Source organism: Geotrypetes seraphini, chromosome 17, assembly GCF_902459505.1.
Source record: "Geotrypetes seraphini chromosome 17, aGeoSer1.1, whole genome shotgun sequence".
NCBI lineage: Eukaryota > Metazoa > Chordata > Amphibia > Gymnophiona > Dermophiidae > Geotrypetes > Geotrypetes seraphini.
The window spans coordinates 13,558,274-13,579,725 of NC_047100.1; the positions used below are offsets into that span (position 1 = coordinate 13,558,274).

General features: G+C 40.8%; 1 protein-coding gene across 2 annotated transcripts in view; it reads right to left on the reverse strand.

Moving 5' to 3' along the window:
• Nucleotides 1–794: 794 nt before the first annotated feature.
• Nucleotides 795–21,452, reverse strand: part of ACTR8 (actin related protein 8) — a 48,032-nt gene continuing 27,374 nt past the window's right edge. For both annotated transcript variants that reach the window (XM_033926412.1, XM_033926411.1), the window contains 8 exons: nucleotides 20,043–20,136; nucleotides 17,169–17,301; nucleotides 14,025–14,178; nucleotides 9,091–9,186; nucleotides 7,988–8,128; nucleotides 6,656–6,920; nucleotides 2,572–2,735; nucleotides 795–1,348 (listed from right to left, as the gene is read on the reverse strand). In XM_033926412.1, the coding sequence (XP_033782303.1) occupies nucleotides 1,205–1,348; nucleotides 2,572–2,735; nucleotides 6,656–6,920; nucleotides 7,988–8,128; nucleotides 9,091–9,186; nucleotides 14,025–14,178; nucleotides 17,169–17,301; nucleotides 20,043–20,136 (1,191 nt within the window). In that variant the 3' untranslated portion in view covers nucleotides 795–1,204. The remainder of the gene's footprint in view (nucleotides 1,349–2,571; nucleotides 2,736–6,655; nucleotides 6,921–7,987; nucleotides 8,129–9,090; nucleotides 9,187–14,024; nucleotides 14,179–17,168; nucleotides 17,302–20,042; nucleotides 20,137–21,452) is intronic.

The following is a 21,452-nucleotide window of genomic DNA, read 5'->3' on the forward strand; positions in this document are numbered from 1 at the left end:
GTTACAACCCCCCAAACCCCCCATAACGCCTGCGTGATGTCTATTAAGTAAACTGGGGGGGTTCCCCAACAAAAACCCCCGTTGGAGCGCCTAAAAACTGTAATTTAGAGCGGTGCGGCGGTGTGCGCTGCGCTCAATTGTTGGCGCGTGCTTTTGACTTTCGCGCCGTTGTCTATGAACCCCCTATATGTATTATATCAACCATAATGGTGTCCTTCTAGTAAATTTCCTGTCATTGATCCTTTCTATTTCTCTGCCTCTGTACTTTCTCCATGTGTGCCCTGTGAAGATATGTATATCCCGCAGTCAGTGGTAAGATACTGTTAAATGATCACACATAGACGCCATTCAGTATCCAAACAAAATCTTAAACTCCTTTGTTCATTTTTTCAAGGGCTTCAGATGGGATGGTGCAGAGAACATACAAAAGGGGGGACTTTTCTTGAAGCAGCCTACGGGCGAAACATGTCGAAATGACAGGTCCCTTCCCGATGTGAACAAGAGAACAATACTTAGAAACAAAGATAAGTTTTAAAGTTTATTAACTTTTATAGGAGATAAGTTATCGATACAGCACTGAGCACTTTAAAGGCTTAAAGAAAATTAAGAAAAACTACGAAAAAAAAGCGCTAATAATGGGGCTAGTGAGGAAGCCATGGCCACAATTATATTGGTAGCCATAGAAAACATTTTGGCTAACCATTGGCATATCTGAAGCCCTTGAAAAAAATGAACAAAGGAGTTTAAGATTTTGTTTGGATACTGAATGGCGTATATCTGTGAAGATTTGTGGCATTTCACTTGCTACTTTTCTTTCTTTTTTTTTTTTTTTATATTTCTTTATTCATTTTTAAAATATGGAAACAAGTGTACAATAAATCAAATCATAATATACATTCTTCACTTGAAATTCTACAGTCATCTTATACTATAAATTACCTCCCACCCCCTCCCTTTCCAAATATACTTGTAATTGCCTATCACTACTTTTATTTCTTACAGAAGGGCTGGCTGTGCAATTTTTCTCAGTTTTCATTCAACAAACAATGAAAATTCACTCATATCACTTAAAACAGTTGATTAGGGGGAAAGACACCGTGCCATTCTATTCCAACTTTAAAGGTAAATCTTTCTGGATAGGAGAATTGAGGTTTGATTATAAGGCATCTGGTCTTTGTTTGACAAACAGCGAGATCTCACTTGATCACCATACAAATGCAGCTCTCTCTCGCAACATCCGCACTCCAAACCGTTGCCATTCGCGCTGATATATCCACAGCTCTTGTGTTGTGTCCAGGCACGCTAACACTGTGCCTCCTTTCCATGCAATCAAACGAGGATCCATATCCTATATCACAACATAAAAATAGAAGTCGATTTAGACATTTCAGCTCTTATTCTAGAAAGTCCGCCAAAAGTCAAGTGCTGATATCGGCGCCTACTTTAATTGAGCAATAGGGCTTATTGGCACTCAATACCTCACAATTGGCCTTAACTGGACTTAACTGAAAGTTAGGCAGCTAACTTGAAAATTCTGATTCTATAAAAAGTAGGCGCCTAGCCCATAGCGCCTACGCTATAAGTGGGCGTGGTTAGGGGGGGTGTTCTTGAGTTAGGCGCCTCTTTTGAATCAGGTGCTGTTAGGATCTGATATCGGCACCTAATTTTAGGCACAGAAAACCCTGGCATAAATTGGGGATGCCTCAATGTTAGCATGCTGAGTGCCATCTAACTACGTTCAGGAGACGCAAAGCATGATTCTATAATGGGTGCCTAAGATTTATAGAACTGTGCTGAAATCAGTGCCTAACTTCAGGGCCTTCATGTTAATAATCCTTTTTATTTTGATTTTATTGTGATTTCTTCAAGAACTGTAAATAAGTGTCTCTTATTAAGTTCTAATTGTTTGCAAACCTTTATCTTTTAAAGGAACGGAATAGCCAGTGTGCTAGAATAAGGATGGGGTAAGTTTAAGGGGCTTTACTAAGCATTTTTACCCCACAGAAACATCATGGGGAAAATTACCTTAGCATGTCAACTCTTTAAACTTAAGAATGCTGCTTTAATTAAGTTTTCAAAATCTTGAGAAATGTTCCATTTAGAGCAGTGGTTCCCAAACCCTGTCCTGGGGGACCCCCCAGCCAATCGGGTTTTCAAGATATCCCTAATGAATATGCATGAGAGAGATTTGCATATAATGGAAGTGACAAGTATGCAAATCTCTCTCATGCATATTCATTAGGGATATCTTGAAAACCTGACAGGCTGGGGGTCCCCCAGGACAGGGTTTCGGAACCACTGATTTAGAGCAAGACTAAGACAGAATTTGGAGAGCATTTGATAGCTAAATCATTTTTAAAAAAGCACCATATCACTCAAATATTTAGAAATATTTTGGAATATTAATTACTTAAGGAAAAAAGGTTTTGCATTTTTTAGAGCTGAGGGAAGTTTTCATAAACAGGAACAGATTTCCTTTCAAAAACTAATTAACCGTGGTTTCAAATAGTTAACCAGTGATATGGCTTTAAAAGCAACAAAGGATCAGTAAGATAGGGGAACTTGGCTTACCTTTGGTCTTGTGATAACCTCGACATTTTCAACCACTCTTCTGAACGAGGGGGGCATTTTGTTGAGAATACGGTGCTGCAGAAATTCTTGAGCCTTATGGAACATTAAACCTCCTCCCGCTACTAGTATGGAACTGTACATCTTCTTCTTGGTATCATCAGATGCTTGAAAGATTTTTTAAAAACTTTGTTAGTCTCTTGCTTGGGTTCAATAATCAGCCATTGCAGCCAGTGATGTTTTTTTTTTTTTTTTAACGTCAGTTGTGGCAACCAGAATAGCTAGATTTAGTATCACTATAAATATTCAGATAAATCAATTAGTCCTACAATGTGTCCGGAGAGTGGCCGTATCTGGATAACAGGCCAACATTCTATCTGTTCTAAGTTACCCAGATTGAATACTGGCCTTATCCAGATAAGTTCAAGGACTGCCCTGGCTCTGCCCATTCCCTGTCCTAAAACTATGTACATCACAGGACCAGATTTGGGGAAGTGGTGCCCAAATTTGAGTGTCAAAAACAATACATGTTGAGCACTTTTCTATAAATGGTGCTCTGAGGTGTGCACTTTGGAGTACCGGGATCTGCGCTCAATTTTGGGGGCAAAGATTTACACCAGGGGTGTCCAACCTTTTGGCTTCCCTGGGCCGCATTGGCCGAAAAAAATGTTTCTGGGGCCGCACAAATGCTCAAACGCTGCAGCAAGATGGAGGAAGGAGCCGGCAAGACGGTAAACACCCTGGGGCAGCAGAGGAAAACGCTGCATTGCCCTTGACCGGGGCCGCACAAAATACTTCGGGCCGCAGGTTGGACACTCCTGATTTACACCAACCGAACCCTGGTGTAAATCCTTGCATGTAAACTGGGCGCAGTCCCCAAGTTCTAAAATACTGTGCACACCTTTAGTGAATGCCCCTGACCAACCCATGTCCCGCCCATGGCCACCCCCCTCTTTTCAGTTGCATACTAAAAGATGTATGCATGCATCTTTATAGAAAGGTGCTTAGCAAGATGCATGCATAAATCCAAATTGTTGCTAATTAATACTAAATTGTTAGTCCCCAATTGCTGATGCAAATTGCCTCGTTACTCAGCACCATATATAGAATCCAGGGAACAGCACGTGGGCATTCTTTACGTTATTCAGAGAAGCATTAAGGGGCTGATTCTATAAAGGGCACCTAGCTTAACTGGCAAAATGCCCTTAATGGGCTCAGTAATAAAAAAATTAATTGGGTGATAGGCGCCTATCGCATGGCGCTTAGCAGTGCCTAACGCCTAAGTGGGCGTTTCTATGGGCGGAACCTGACTTCAGCACAGCTAAGCGCAATTCTCCAAAAAACTTAGGAGCCTGAAATGTAGGTCATTAAAACCCTCGCCTACATTTCAAGCACCTAAGTTTTTGCATAGGCGCGAGTCTATAAATGGCGCCTACGTCTGTAAATGGCACCTAAGTATGACTAATATCAAAAAACACACCCTCTAATGCTCAGAACTACATACACTTTGTAAAAAGGAGAAAAGACCTCAGTGTCCAATAGGGGCTCTAAAAAGCTACCCACATAGACAAGCTGGTTTCAAACTCACTTTGAGACCAGCAGACACATCCTTGGTCAACAAACTCCAAGATAAGTGAAATTCTGATACATAAAGTCACAATTTTTAAATATCTTTCAAAATATCAGTCTTTTCAATTTCAAAAAATCACAGTCTTTTCAATATAATCACTTATCTGAAAAATGTTGTCTTCTCAATAGTCTTGAAGCTCCTGAGCTGAAGCGGGTAAATTGATGCTCTAATCTAATCTAATCTAATCTAATCTAATCCTTAGGTTTGTATACCGCATCATCTCCATGTTCATAGAGCTCGACGCGGTTTACAGTAGGAGAAATAGGAAGGAACTACAACAGAGGGTTAGAGGTAGAAGTGTGAAGAAAATTTAGAGGACTTGGGATGCCAAGATATAAGAGTTTCCTTGATTCCTAAGTTGGAGGGAGACTTACATTTTTTGAGAAGCTTGATTGCGAAACAGGGAGCCCTGTTGGATTGTGTGGAAGTATGCTGGCGGTGATGATTGAGTAGCTGCTATGCTATGAGCTTATTATTCTCCACGGAGCGGGTTTTTCCTGCTTTCAAGTCTCAGTTCTACGTTCAAGACTACTGAGAAGACAACATTTTTCAGATAAGTGATTATATTGAAAAGACTGTGATTTTTTGAAATTGAAAAGACTGATATTTTGAAAGATATTTAAAAATTGTGACTTTATGTATCAGAATTTCACTTATCTTGGAGTTTTTTGACCGAGGATGTGTCTGCTGGTCTCAAAGTGAGTTTGAAACCAGTTTGTCGATGTGGGTAGCTTTTTAGAGCCCCTATTGGACACAGGTCTTTTCTCCTTTTTACAAAGTGTATGTAGTTCTGAGCATTAGAGGGAGTGTTTTTTGATATTTATTATTTGGACATCCTTTCTTGTTTATATATACCTAAGTATGACTGACACCTGGCCAGTGCCTATTTTTTTAAGCGTCATTTATAGATTCAGCCCCTATGTGGCTACTGCTTCTGAATAATCCAGATAAGTGCTTTTCAGTATTGACTCCCAGAAAAACTGGCCGGCTAGTTCGGTGCAAACTGTTTAGCAGAGCACTTTGAGTACCATTGTGACAGAACAAGTTGAAGCTGTCTCAGAACTTAAAAAGCTGCCACATAACAGTTATACATATGATAAAAGATAATCTAATCTAATCTAATCTGATGCTTGACTTTATAGACCAAGTCATCATTCAAGGAAAGCTCGACTCGGTTTACACTAGTTAAGTTATCGAATAAAAAAACAGAAAATAAGTTTGGTAAAATTAATTTTCAAAGTGTTTAGCAAATAAAGTAGTTTTTAAGGATTTGCGAAAAGGTTGAAGTGAGCCGGAACTCCTTAAAAGAAGTGGAAGGTCATTCCACAGTTTAGATAGCTTAAAATCAAAGAGTGACTGAAAACCTTAACTTCCTTAATCCCTTTTTTGGAAGGAAGAGATCATTTGAATTGTTGATCACCTCTTGCAAAAGAAAATCTACAAACATTCCAGGATAGAGGAAGGAGAGGAGTAAAAATACCATGTCAAATTTTAAAAACAACACAGGCCCACTTAAATTGAACCCTGTATTTGGCATTCAGATCCCTTCCACATGACTACTGCACAAAGGATTCATAGATTGGAACGAGGAAAACCCTCAAATCAATCAGTCTTTAAGGAAACTAAGCAAAACTGGCATGCAGAACGCCCCAAGCTGAAAGTAACTACACAAACATAAGAAGGAAGAGTGAAAACATACATCTTTAAATCACTTTCATTATTAACATGAAGTGAGCTTAATCTTCAATGTAAACGTCCTATACTGGACATTTCTACAAGTTAGGAGAGGGACATCAGAACAGCTTATTAGAAAGTGTGTTATGTAAATTAATTGTAATAATACTGTACACTTGTTGAAAGAAATAAAAAGGAATAAAGATTTAAAAAAAGAAAAAAAAAGAAAGTCAGTCATTGGATTTCTTATAATGCACTGTTTTTTCAGATGATAACCATCCTTATCAGCTTTCAATCACTTTCCTTCTACTCTCTTTAAACTTAAGTCATCAGCTTACAACAGTCCATTTCATATGAATTAAAGTTTAAATTAATTCATTGAGTAGAGATCAAACACGGACAAATTTGTATTATATTAGAGATACACGGTATAAGGACAGTCACCATATATAATTTTAAAAGCTAAACACAATATCGTAAAATCTTCTACTTTTTATTTTATTTTTTACATACTGGGTCAGACCAATGGTCCATCTAGCCCAGTATCTTTTTTTCAAAGTATCTGGAAGAAACCCAAATCGCAGCAACGTTCCATTCAATTGATCCTAGGGTAAGCAGTGGCTTCCCCATGTCTATCTCAATATCTGTTCTAGAAGCAAGTGGCAGCCAAAAGAAACCACAGGAGAGAGTTTACATTTATTTCAGTCTTCTGCTGCTTGTTATATCCAATGCAAGGCTGTAAGCCCTAAACCTTGACAATTTAAGTAAGTGCTGTTGTCTTACCACAAAGGTCAATACTGTGAAGTATGGCTTTGTCAAGACCTAATGCTTTCCCTTCAAAGTGAGATATTGCTGTTTTCCTACACATCAGCGCAGCTGGCGGATCTTCCGATTCATGGCCAGGCACCAGGCATTCATTTTGAGAAGATCCGATTTCCACGTCTTGTGAATGGAGCCTCTCTGAAGTATCGGAGGACTGGCCTCGCAAGTCTCCTTCATATCCACCAGGCTTGGATACACTTTTCCGATCTACAGTACCTTTAGAAGACTTAGAAACAAAACACAAGTGACGATAAAACAGCATACCATAAAACATTTGCCGTAAAAGTATTTTCCTGGTATATTTCTGCTTGTGCTTGTTGGGTGGGTACTGCCTTCTGTGCAGCACTTTAAATATGAGCAAAATGTGGTAGTGTGGGTGGTGGCCAGGAATGGAGACTTCACAGATACAGGCAGGACACAAGTGTAAACCAAAGGGAAAAAGTCTTTATTTTGAACCAAACGCTATCAAACATGTGTTATGGTCAGAGATCTGGTGTGCAAACGTAGATAGGATTCAAATCAAACTTCATTTTACACAAAAGGAACTTCCTCTCCCAAGTTCCCTGAAGCCTAGCTTGATTAACTCACACTTCTTGCACTCAAGTGTCCACTCCTAGCAGGCTCACCTCAGTACTTCACTTGTACTCTAATCCTACCACCTTGACCGTCTTCAAAACACTGCCGTCATAAATACTGGATAAATAGTCCCCAATAGAAGTGTCCTACCTTGACCCATCTTCAAAATCTGTGGTCACAGGCTAGCACTCTCCTGGAGGACCCCTTCCCTCCTGCACCAGGCATGTCTTCAAATACTGCTGCCTGTGCTTGGGATCTCTCTTGGAGGACTTGTTCTGGGCCTCTTTCTCGGCACATCCATTCTTCCTGTTCTGGGTCTCTTCCTTCTGTTACCGCACTAGAGATTTTATCCTTCTCTCTCTGCCTGAGCCCTATCCTCCCCCTCCTGGCAGGTATTCTTAATGCGGCCTGATGAGTACTCTTAAAGGGAACTAGGGTTTACCTAGGCACTTCCTCAAACAGAAATAAAAAATAATTACATTTTATTATTTCTGCTTGTATTAGTTCGTCCTACATACTTTTCCTTACTATGGTTAACGCTGAATCCTTCTTTCCCTGGGGACTGTGAATTCCCTCTGCAAGGCAATATGCAGATGAACTGGTAATATTATTTTAAGACAAATTGATTGAGCCCAGTTCAGCATGTTCTGTTGTTAAGGTACAATGTAGCACTGGGCCGTTTTATTTATTTATTTAAGGAATAAAAAGTCTTCTCACCTGATCTTGTTTACTTTGTGTAGCTAACAGGTAGTGTTCATCGTGAGGATCTTCTGAGCCTCCCTGTGACCTGTACTGCAATGAGGTCATTTTCTGTCCCACTATCCCAAATGTTGCTGGGTAAAAGAGAGCCATTGGAGCCTGTTGGAAAAATTTTAAATGTACTCGATTGAATAAAATATCTTGTTTACTTATTTCGCAAACCATTTTAAGGCAGTTTCAATAGACAGACAAGCCAAGGAAGGACAGCTGCTTTAGTTTACTTTGAGATTTAAGCTACCATCTCCCTCTGCAATAAAACCTAATACACTGACACTGAAGCCCCACTGTCAATCTGCTAGTCTAGCAATCTCAAAGTGTAGCAACAGGACTGTGAAAATTAACCATGTGCATGCAAATATCTCTTAGTCTAATCCAGGGCTGCCCAAGTCCGGTCCTCGAGATCTACTGGCAGGCCAGGTTTTCTGGATATCCACAATGAATATGCATGAGAGAGATTTGCCTGCGCTGCCTTCTTGGTATGCAAATCTCGCTCATGCATGTTCATTGTGGAGATCCTGAAAACCTGGCCTGCCAGTAGATCTCGAGGACTGGACTTGGGCAGCCCTGGTCTAATCTAATCTAATGCTTGGTTTTATATACCGAGCCATCATTCTACGAAAGCTCGACTCGGTTTACAATAATCGGCTTAAACTGATAAGAACAATAAAATAAAAGCAAATTTCAAGAAGATCAATTTTTAAAATGTTTAGCAAATAAAACGTTTTTTAAAGATTTACAAAAAACTTGAAGCGTAACCAGAACTTCTTAGAAAAGATGGAAGATCATTCCAAAGTTGTGAAAATTTAAAAATCATTTATGGTGCATATTTTTAAAACAAGATCTGCTTGCAGCCCTCAATGAGGACACAAACGCAGAAGAATACTGAAGGGGAACGCACACACACTTAACAAGAAAATATATGGATGGCAAAAAAGAGTTAAATTAGAAAAAGTATAACAGACTAAATTTTATCTCTCCGAAGCCTTACAGCTAAATATAAGCAAGGCATACCAACTTGCATGGCAAACCAAAAATTCACAACCTTCACATTTTTAACATACTTGAAGCTTTTCATCTCCTAATCGTAACTGGTATAGTAAAGCTGGAGCATCTGGGCGGCGAATTTGAAACTCGTGGTCTTTAAGTCCAGAAATATCCTAGTGGATGTACAAAGCAAACAGTGAGGCTCATTCAACAATATGTGATAACAAAATCAGTGATTTAGAGATTTAGTTCACAGACTGGAAAGAACTACTGTAATTTTTCTTAGACACAGTTAAGGACAGTAAATCTCCCTTGCTTTCTCTGCTGTTTCGAGGGCTGTTGAACACTGGTACCACTACCATGGCTCTATTGTTTATCCAGGCATTTCCAAGGTGTTAACTCCATTAGGGAAGACACGATTCTGTAAAGGACACCGGTGTGCAATTCTCAGCTGCTTTTTAGGCCTCTGCCTGTTTCTTTTCTGCTCCAGAATTGTAGAATTCAATGCCATCATCTAGTCATGAAGAGGCTTCTTTAATAATAGGTTTAAAATAGCAGTCAAAACATGGCTACTTGAGGAAGCATTTTCACACTGAACGAATGGTCTTCCAGACTCTGCTACTCGTTCCTGAACCCAAGTTTCCCTCCCTCCCCCCTTATTGTTATCCACTACGTCTCTTTGTGCATCAAGCCTAGTGTGGCTGGTACTGTCCTATCTGGAAATTGTAGCTCTTTTCCTGTTTGTATTAACAGACTGTACACCGCCTTGCTCTGTTATTGCAGTTAAAGGTGGCATACTTTATCCAAAATAAATAGGTTTTCTTATGGTATTGCCTGTGTTTAAAATGGACATTTCTGTAAATTGGATATATTTAAAAGGATTAAGAACACAAGTACCACCAACTCAGAGGTCCATTGAGACCAGCATCCTGTCTCCAGCAGTGGCCAAGGTGGGTCACCTGCAAATACCCAGCAGGTGCCATTAGGAAAGTTTATTCTACAATGCTCACAAGTTAAGAAATGAAACACTCAAATCTTGGCTAATGAACATGTTTAAAGGCTACTGTTTGCATATGGAGATGTTTACTATAATATCTCCCTAACCACATTTTCTAACAAATACCAGCTTGATTATTCGTTAACTGAAAAAAAAAATCACTGTTAAATTTGTCTTAAATTTGCTTGTAGATCTTTTCAAGGCCTGCCTCCTCTTTTCTAGTACTGTTTGAAAATATAACTAACAATACATTATTAACTTATACCACACAATTTTATAAACCTCTATCATAACCTAAACAGCCATAACTTTTTGTTTTGGCTTTCTTTCTAAAGAGTCAACACATCCCCAGCAAGGAGCGAATGGAAAGTGCCATTGGGCCACATGCTGAAGGGAGGGAACAGACCCCTCCCTGGCAACAAACAGAGAAAATGATTCTGGGAAGGCAGAGCCGATGGGGAAGAGGGAGGCTGCTCTCCAACAGCAGCAAATATAAGGCCCTAAGCCTCCACATGCCATGAACCAGAGCCACACGGCATCATGCTGCCTCAACTTTTGGCAGAATGCAGACTGAAGCATTCACATGTCATGACTCAGCATCCGCACATCATCACATTTAACCTGCTGATGCGGATTCCACTGGCGCAAACCAAGGGAACCCCCTGCAAGATCGGCATCAGTGTGCGTGAATAAAAGCCGGCCCTTGAGCACACAAGCAGAGGCCCATAATTCTCAGCTCCAACTGATAGCAAGGCAAGATAGTGGCAAGAGCTAAATGCAAGGAGTGCAGGAACTTCATAGGACTCTGTCCCCTACCAAACAATGAGCTTGTACCAAAAAAAAAAGGGAGCTCTAACAAGCCCCTGCACAGCCCCCTCGTGTACATCCATCCGCTGCTGGAGATAAAGCATACTGGTTTACCAATGAGCTTACCATCCTATTTATGGCCGAGAACACTAAACTGAGCTCTACCTCCGCCTGCTGGTGCATGGTCATAACCCACTCATCTCTGCATTCATCTACTGCTAAGGAATGAGAATGTTATAATGCCTTTGCATCGCTCCATGGTACAATTGTACCTCAAATACTGTGCACAATTCTGGTCACTGCATCTCAAAAAAGATCTATCAGAATTGTAAAAGGTACAGAAAAGGGCAACAAAAAAGATAAAGGGATGGGACAAACTTCCCTATGGGGAAAGGCTAAAGCGGCTAAGGTTCTTCAGCTTGGAAGAGATAGCTGAGGGGAGATATTATAGAAGTCTATAAAATACTGAGTGGAGATATTATAGAAGTCTATAAAATACTGAGTGGAGAGGAATGGGTAGATGTGATCTGCATTTTTACACTTTTCAAAAATACTAGGACCAAGGATCACGCAATGAAGCTACCAAGTAGCAAATTTAAAAGAAACTGGAGAAAATATTCTTTCACTCAAAATGTAATTAAACTCTGGAATTCATTGCCAGAGAATGTGGTAAAAGCAGTTACCTTAGCAGAGTTTAAAAATGGTTTGGCTAATTTCCTAAAAGAAAAGTCTATAAGCCATTATTAAGATGGACTTGGGAAAATTCACTGCTTATTAGGCAGCATAAAATCTGTTTTACTCTTTTGGGATCTTGCCAGGTACTGGTGACCTGGATTGGCTACTGTTGGAAACAGGACACTGGGCTTGATGGACCTTTGGTCTGTCCCAGTATGGCAATGCTTATGTTCTAAAGAAAAGAAGAACATTATTGACAAAAAGACAAGCTTATATGCAGAATGCAAAACAGCTCAACCTAACAAAAGAATTAAAGAGCTTCACATAAGGAAAGATTAGGTTCTTACCTTGGTAATCTTCTTTCTAGTAGACAGAGACTATATCCCTGAACCTGAGGGTAGTCAATCCCTTCTCACAAGAATTCTTGTAGAAAACTTCATTAGCATTTTTTTGCTCCACCTCCCATCCCTCTGGGCTGTCCTCCAAATCCTCAGTTCGTACCAAAGAAGATGGTCAGTACTGGAGAGGAAATAGAATAGGGAGGGATACAGAGATGCTCCCCAAGAAACACGTCTATTCTGTTCATATCATTAAACATTTAACAGATAAAACAAAACTTAACCATTAGCATTTTTTTGCTCCACCTCCCATCCCTCTGGGCTGTCCTCCAAATCCTCAGTTCGTACCAAAGAAGATGGTCAGTACTGGAGAGGAAATAGAATAGGGAGGGATACAGAGATGCTCCCCAAGAAACACGTCTATTCTGTTCATATCATTAAACATTTAACAGATAAAACAAAACTTAACCATTTAGTCACCAACCTTAGCACAACCTGCACTAAGAGTGTGGGAGATTCTATAGATACCCCCTAGATTCTTCAATACAGCTGACACATCCTCTATCCTTGTCCAGGCTGGATAAATGAGAGAAACAAGATGATCGGATTCCCTGGCACATTTGAGGCAGTAAGCAGGCAAATGAACATTTGACAGGGCAGGCTTCAGGAATAGAGTGTCTTGTCTACTAGAAAGAAGATTACCAAGGTAAGAACCTAATCTTTCCTTCTAGTGCAAGATATTATCAAAGCTGTCCCCCGAGTTTAGGGTGGGACAGATGAGCCTGCTGTCAGAAGTGAAGATCCGAACGTGGAGTCCTTTTTGGCTGCCATGTCCACCCTGTAAAACTTTGCATGGAGAGAAGATCAAATGGCTGCTCTATACATTTCTTCAGGGGACTGAAGATTCCCCCCATGCGGAAGCCAAGCGTCTAGTGGAGTGCACCTTCATGGATATAGGCGGACGCTTTCTACTTATGATATAGGCTGAAGAAATGGCCATACCGGTCCATCTTTAAATGGTTGCTTTCGAGGCTGGTTGGCTTTTACGTGTAGTCCCCACCAATACAGTTGGAATTTGTTCGTAATCTTCAGTAAGAGTCTGCGTACATCCAAAAATTTCAACACCTGATCACTCTTTCTTGATCCTGAGGGAGTGAAGGCAGGCAAGTGTACTTCTTGGTTGATGGGACTGTGCGTGAGACCACACCTGAATCCAAAATTCTGAGTAAGGGATCTCTACATGACAAAGCCTGTAATTCTGACACTCTTTGGGCTGAGGTAATTGCCACCAAAAACACAGTTTTGATGGTAAGGTTCATCAGAGAAGCTTATTCCAGTGGGTCATAGGGCGCTCTAAGCAGTGCCCAAAGGACCAGATTAAAACTCTGGTCCGGAAAAGGCTGTCACACAGGAAGATGAAGGCGCAAAGCGTCTTTCAAAATCCTGGTTGTCCCAAGAATGGGATCCTCTGCAGCACCAAAAAAGCCTCACAAATGGTTAGGAAAAAAAAACCCAACAACCCCAAACTGAATTGAAAAATAGACACAAGCAGAAAAGACAGGCTCCTATCATCTTGTTTGTAGAGAGACAATTGAAGATTTGGAGGACATCCCAGAGGGATGTGAGGCGGAACAAAAGAATGCTAATGAGGCTCTCTACAAGAATTCTCACGAGAAGGGACTGACTACCCAGAGGTTCAGGAATAGAGTGTCTGTTGCATTAGAAAATCAATTGTGAATATTAGCATAGATACTGCACTTGAGCTGTACAAAGGACAACTTTTTAAAAAAATGCAAAGGTCGAGTAGGTTTGCTCTGCAAAGGAGAATATGAAGCTATATTATTACTACAACTTATACTTTCCAAGCCTCGGCAGTCACAATGAATGCATTTTAGGTCTCTTTCAATGCTCTCTTCTAGAAGCAGGTTGAGTCCATGACACCCTCCCTCCCTTTTGGAGCCAAATATTATGAAGGCTGAACCTCATATCAGAGCAGACAGGAAACAAAGTAGATTTCTGTTGGAGCACCAAGTGAAGTTCGCATTGTTTTTTGGTCTTCTTTTGGGCTCTTTTAAGTGTGCACAATACTAGCAATTTCACTTCACTTTTTATTGATAATATATACCATGAGAGTCTATAGTTTTATATTCAGCTCAGGTCATATTATTCACAGGGTTTTTAAGTTTTGGGCTACCTGATCTAGATGAGCAAATGTTTCTTTCAGGTGCTGGAGAAGGAGGCTATCCAGTGTATTAGACAGCTGGCACTCTCTGTAAGGAAAGCCAGCTCGCTGCATAAGCGAGTAGAAACATCGAGTAACATCTGAACCCCCATAAGCCAGACAAAGCCTGTAGAACACAGAAAAAAAACCATCTGTAGTTAATTTATCTGCTTCCTGCCCTGTATGAGATAAAGCTCTTAGTCAGCTAGTGATGGGGCATAAAGCTAATGAGGTGGGGAAATAAATAACCTAATTAAAAACCTGGCTCTCATTCTGTCCTCTATTGTAATCTTCTCTAGGCTGCCTGTTCTGTGAAATTGCAGAAACGCCTTCAGACACTACAAAACCGTGCAGCAAGGTTAATATGTCAAGCTCTTTGTTATTTCATCTGCCCTAGATCCCTGTGCCAACTTGTATTTTCTTTCAATCTGTTCTCTGGTATTTATATCTGTCTACAGACCTGCTTATATGAATCATTTTATAATTCTAGAATAAGCAAGCTATTGTGTAATACCGATTGCCTGATTTATGCATTTTCCTTCAGCCAAAGGTGTAAAATACAAAAGGTTAGCCACCATGAGATTAATGAATCAGACTCCTTTGATGTGGAATTTCCTTCTTCTATATATTAGAGATGCATTATTTCCATAGGAAATTGAACATTTATCTGAAAAAGTTTGTGCTTGTTCACTGGAATAATGGTTTTACTATTCTGCTTTTGATTCTTTCTATCTTACTTGTTCTATTGTACTTTTTTAATAATGGCTAGCTTCTTAATTGTGATCCACACAGGGCTAATTTATTGGTATTATGTGGATTCTAAGCATAAATATTGTTGTTTATCTGTACTCAAAAGTAGAGAATGACACGGGGAAAAAATTTGTCCCCGTCACCGCCCCGTCACCGCCCCGTCACCGGCCCACCATCCTCTGCACCGCCCCGTCACCGCCAATCCCTTCACCGCCCCGTCACCGTCACCGCCATCCCTTTCACCGCCCCGTCACCGTCCCCGCTGCATCCATATAAGCCTTTTTCCTTTCACTCCCTCCTTCCAATTTGAGCCGGGAACACTAGCGATCGCACGGTCCCCGCGGCCACTACCTGCCTGCCCGGTCGATCCTGGTGTTTGGCCGGCTCTCTCCCTTCTCCTCACCTTGGTTTGTGGGTTTTCTTTTTCGGCAACCTGCGCGCTTTCCCAGGGAGCCGCACACGCGCGGCTGCTCAGTGTTCGATCTTCTGCTCTGCTGCAACTTCCTGTTTCCGGTTGCGTCAGAGCAGAAGATCGAGGTTGAGCAGCGGCGGGTGTGCGCGGCTCTCTGGTAGCGTGCGGGTCGCCGAGGAGGAGGATCTGCGGACTGGGGTGAGGAGAGGGGAGAGAGCTGGCTGGACACTGGAATCGATTGGGCGGGCGGGTGTGAGCTGCGGGGACCGCGCGATCCTTCATGCCTCACTGCGGGGGACAAGACCATTCACCGCCCCGCGGGCGGTGAATGGCCTTGTCCCCGTCGCCGCAGCGACTGCTAGTTTTCTTCCCCGTTTTCAGCGGGTGACCCGCGGCTAAAATGCGGTGGCCGCGGGTAAACCGCCACCGTGTCATTCTCTACTCAAAAGCATTCAATAGTTACCTCTACTGAGCTTTTGATTCCCAGTATGTTAACATCTACCTAGACCTAGGAAAAAATGTTCCATAGAAAACAATTTCCCACAGAAATAAGTGGCAAAAATAAAAAAACAAAACAAACCCGTCTTGAATTTTCAAAGAGAATAGATGACTAGGTTTTGTTACTATAAAGAGGAACAAGAATGGAAACAACCCTTATTATATGGAGAGGGGTTCCATTTGGAAGCTGACTGAATTTCAGTTTCAGTGCCAAAACCAGCCAAAAATCCATTTTCTGACCAGTTTTGGTGGAAAGGTATTGATTTTCAGCCATGTTTTTGGTTTTAGCCAAAAATGACCATGTGCTTTTGGCAGAAGCCGAAAATTTGTGCTTTTTTTATTTGTATCCCTTCCTTCCTCCCTGAACAGGAGTTGCTCTTCCTCCCAGACTCCTGCCACCCTTAAGTGCTTCCCCCGTTCCACATTTCAATCCCTGGTAGTCTAGGGATGCAGTTCAGAGTAGGAACTGTGCGTGCTATGCTCTTTGTTTGTAGGCTCTTAACTACTTGGATATTTTTGCAACATTTATGTTTTATATTTAAGACAGCCAAGGACCCCATAAGACCCCCGAGGAAAACATTTTTATTTTGCCGAAAAATGGCCCGTGTTGGGTCATTTGTATTTTATACATTATTTGGTGGGCCTCTTGTTTTAAGTTATTTGGACGCTAATTAAATGACAAACTGGAACATTCAGTCTTCTGTTCCACAATCTTGTTGTTGTTTTGCTGCTTTATTCTCCAATGCATTCTGCCCATTCTGGTTCTGCTCTCAAAATGGCTGCCGTGACTGAGGCAAACATAGCTTCTACCCTGACTACACCACTAGATCACCAAAGATTGTAGGTAGTCCAGGAGTGGGCTACTCTTTGTATATTTTTTTGTACTGCAGTTATGATCATGGAACAAAATTCTATAAAGAAAAGTAGGTGCTTTTTTTCCCTTTTTAAACAGAATACAAGCAAAACATACCAAGAATGCACCTTTAATCTAGATATAATCACCTACAAGTTTTCAGGATCTCCACAATAAATATGCATGAGATAGATTTGCATTTCAAGGAGGCAGTGCATGCAAATCCATCTCATACATATTCATTGTGGATATCCTGAAAATCTGACCTGGCTCCGGCTCTCGAGGACCGGAATTGCCTACCCCTGACCTGCACTGCTTGTGCCTAGATTGCTAAAGAACGCACAAGTACATTCTGCCCATGTATTGCTTACATGAAAACTATGTCACTGCATTTAAGTGCCATTTTACTGAATCATATACACACATAAATACCAGTATTCAGGTTATCTACATATGTTTTTAGCACATAAATCTTGGTGCTCTCCTTAAAGAATCAGCTTCCAAATAGGACAGAGACAGTGAGGGAGTTTTTTTTTTTTTTTTTCTGAAGCTGTGTTATTTTGGCAAACATTTCTATTTTTCAACAGAGAAAGAAACCTGTCACCGGCTATTCCGATGCGAAACGCCATCTTCTACACAGCAGACGTTGGTCTTCTGATCACCTACGTCTACTACGCAGGCACTGCTTAAACTACTTCCAAAAGTAGCACAGACCGACTCCTGATGCACCACGATACCTAAGCATAAGAAAAAGAGCAAGCGATAAGAAATCTAACAGCTGAACACATGAAAAGACAAACGCATGGAATAATCTCCCAGTAGAGGTGGTGGAGACAAAGACTGTTTCTGAATTCAAGAGGGAGAGGAGATAATGGATGCTGTGGATAAGCAGACTGGATGGGCCATTTGGCTTTTATCTGTTATCATATTTCTATCCCAAAATCTGAATGGGTTCCATAAAAACACACGCAATTTATAGCACCACCACCTAAAAACTAGGAGCTTTAAATGTAACCAATTCACTTCACCAGGGATTTTCACATTTCTCCTGGTGATCTTACAGCCATTCGTGTTTTGGATACACATAGGATGAACATACATATACTGAGTCTCTAATGTAAGCAAATCTCTCGTGCATATTCACTGTGGATATCCCGAAAACCACATTAAATTGTGTGTATACTCGGAGCAAGGTGAAAGCAACCGGGTTATGTTGCATCGATGAGAAAATACTTAAGGGTATCTAGCTCAATGGATGATAATCCATGGCATTCTTCCCCCTTGAATTCCTCTATCTTGGAATGCTGCGAGACCTGATGTCACCAGATCTATCCAAAAGCTCAAATGATCTTTCCCCTCACTAAAAGGCAGTGCCTACATTGGAAAGCTAGGGAAATCTCTTCACTTCAAAACTACAGAGCTCTGGAATAATTTCCCTGCCCAGCTGCGCAACCTGGGCTCTTTCCAACTATTCCGTAGACACCTGAAAACTTGGCTATTTTCAAAAATGTAAATTTACGCTTCCCCCTACCACCAACTCCCACTGTACTTCCCTTTTAATTCTTTTAATTTTTCTAAACCATGTCAAGCTCTATATTTATAGATGCGGTATGTAAGCTTAAGGTTTAGTTGAGTTTATGATAATTGATTGTGGACTAGGTTATTATTTGGGCTTCTGCCAGGTACTTGTGACTTAGATTGACCACTTTTGGAAGCAGGATAGTTAGCTAGATGGACAACTGGTCTGATCCAGAATGGCTATTATTGTGTTCTTATGTCTTCTCTGTAAAAAAAAAAAAAAAAAAAAATTGCCCAAGATACCGCAAATACTCGAATATAAACTGAGATTTTTGGGCCAAAAATATGACCCAAAAATGGGGGTCTTGGTTTATATTCTCAAACTCCACCTCTCACTAAAGCCAACTACCCCAAACAAATAACCTTACCCATTTCTTACTCTTTTTGAAAATGACCAATTTTTTTTTGTAAGTTCTTGTTGTAATACATCTTGGATAATTCTTTTGTAATCCGCCTTGAACTGCAAGGTAATGGCGGAATAGAAAACCCTAATGTAATGTAATGTAATATTCGAGCTACCACCTGACCACAGGGCATGGCTGTCCTCTTCCTGCTTCCCAATGAACTCAGCATCAGTATTCTATATAGAGGGATGCTTGCGCCCCTCCACAACACACGTACCTTCCCTGGAGTCGCTATCCACAATAGATGCCCACCCCATCCACACCCACCCCGTCACTGGCCTCCATATACCCGTTGTTGCCGCTGCTGATACACTAACCGCCATACACCCGTGGGTTGTGTTGCCGCCAATCCGTTGTATGTTGAACCGGACAGGGCTTTGGGCACTGACATTCTCAGAGAAGGCAGTTCAACATACATCAGATTGGCGGCAGCAAAACCCACAGTTGTATGGAGGTCATCGGCTCTGGGGCATGCATGGAGGTCAGTGGATCTGCGGCGGCTGCACCAATGGATATATGGAGGTCAGTAACTCGGAGGGTGGGGACATGTATTGGGAAAGCAGCTCTGGTGAGGGTGCATGTGTTGTGGATAGTGGCTGGGGGGGGGGGGCGTACGTGCCCCTGTATGCAGGATAGTGATGCCAGATCAGTATACAGAGTCAGCAGCAGATGTCTTCAGCAATGAAAGGTAAAGCTCTCATTACTTGGACAATATTTTGAGGCACCAACCAATAGCAGTTGCTTTAATAAAGTCTGATGATCAAATTATCTATAACAATCAATATTTTTTGTTTCAGTTCAGTATATTTTTAAAAACAGAGGTCTATTTGCCATAATTTTTAATTGCAAAATATTTGATGTGAGCAGTAACTTTTTGGTCCTGCCCCCTCCTTCTGCTGATATTGCAAAGAACTATGATAGGGATGCCTGCCATAGTAGAGGGTAATTTCCAAAGTTGCTAACAGAAAAGTCAGTTACCCCTTTACAAGTTCTGAGTGGACCTTTTTGTCTGGGTTAAAGTGGAGGTCAGGGATAGACTATACAGGCTGAATCAGGCCAAGGTTAATTGAGCCTGCCAGTATCCTGTCTCCACCAGTGGCCTGTTTGGGGTAGGAGGGATAGGGGGTAGGGAACAGGAGGTTTATGGTGGGAGGGATTGTTTATCCAAACAGATATTATTTAAACTACCTTTATTGTAAACTTGTAGTTTTGCACTAAAAAAATATCTATTGTTTAAAAAAAAAATTGTGTTAAAACTTATGGCAAGGATATCTAGTCTTTGTAGATTGGCTCACCAAGATCACCCATGTTTCTAATCTCGGTTTATATTCAGGAGGGAAAAGGGTCACCTTGGTTTATATTCGGATCGGTTTATATTTGAGTATATACGGTAGTAGGGAGGAAACAATATGGCCAAGACTGACAGACCCACATTTGGAAAGTCGGAAGCCTCTTCTAAGATACACAGAAAAGGTAGAACACAGCCCATAATTTACCTGAAAAGCCCATCTTATTTAGGATCATATTCACCACTTCTTTCACATGTTGTCTGTTATAAATATCCGGGATCAGTAAAATGCACCTGTAATACTAAAAATGAAAAATTATTAAAAACGGACATAAAAAAAACCACCACAATAAAATCAATAGAAGATTGAAAATATAAACAAGTACCAAAATAAAAAGCAGGAATCAAAATTCTCTCTGTCCTCCAAAAATACAACTCCCCCTTCAAATCCTTAGATCCTCATATAAGTCATGGAGGATCAACTTTTCATTACTGTTTAGAATAAGCTTTTCAACATAATATGCAGTGCACCCCAACGGAGACTTCATGTGGAAGGTCCTTTTCAAAGTTATTTCCAAAGCTTACAAAGAGACAGCCATCAGCACCTCTCAGTTCACAGGATGGCAGGGAGCTTTACAAGAACCACTAAAACTACAAGCAGAAGGGAAAGGGAAGATGAATTCTCAGGACAACCATACAAAAAACTAAATCTTCTTTATAAAAACAAAACAAAAAACCCACTGCTATATTTCAGTGCAGATTTTCTTCTAAAATATCAAAGTAACTAAACTAGAATGCGAGCAGTAGTCTAGTGGCTAGTGCAGCAGTCTGAGAACTTGGGAAACTGGGTTCGAGTCCCACTGCAGCTCCCTGGGCAAGCCACTTACCCTTCCATTGCCCCAGGTACAAAATTAAATATCTGTATATAATATGTAAACAGCTTTGATTGGCAGTATATCAAGTCCCATCCTCTTTCCCTTTGAAATCTCAATTCATTCTATTTAAACCCATCTACAAGATCTTCCTAGAATCTGTTGATAGCAAGGTGAACTTTTCTTACCTGTTAATTTCCTTTCCTTGAGTCCTGACAGAGCAATCCACATCACTGAGTTATGTCTACTGACCACCAGATGGAGTAGAGTAGAAAAATAATTTCCAGTTACATCTCTGGTATACAACAGGTGCCATCTGAGGCCAGACAGAATACATCTAATAAAGCCCATAAATTGCCCCTAAGCAATTAGTGGGTACTCCTAAAACCTAAACTTCCATGCAGGATGGTGAACTGTTGTAACATGACTCAAGCAAAGGGAATTAAAAGGTAAGACTAAATGTTATTTTCTGTTATTGTCCATCTAAAGCAGTTCACACCAGTGGGATATACCAAAGTTCATATATCCAGGCGAAAGAAAGACAAAAACTCCTTATACAACTGCCCTACCAAAAAGCACTGTTGCCTCTATCTCAGTATCTCTAGTTTCTCTCCTCCTTCTTTTTCAGTTTGTTATTCAGAAAGGAAGAAAGAAACAAAACAAACTGCAGTACTACCGAACAGGAACTATTATCTTCAGAAGTTCTGAAACATAACAGAAAGTTCTCTAGCACAAATTAGTTAATA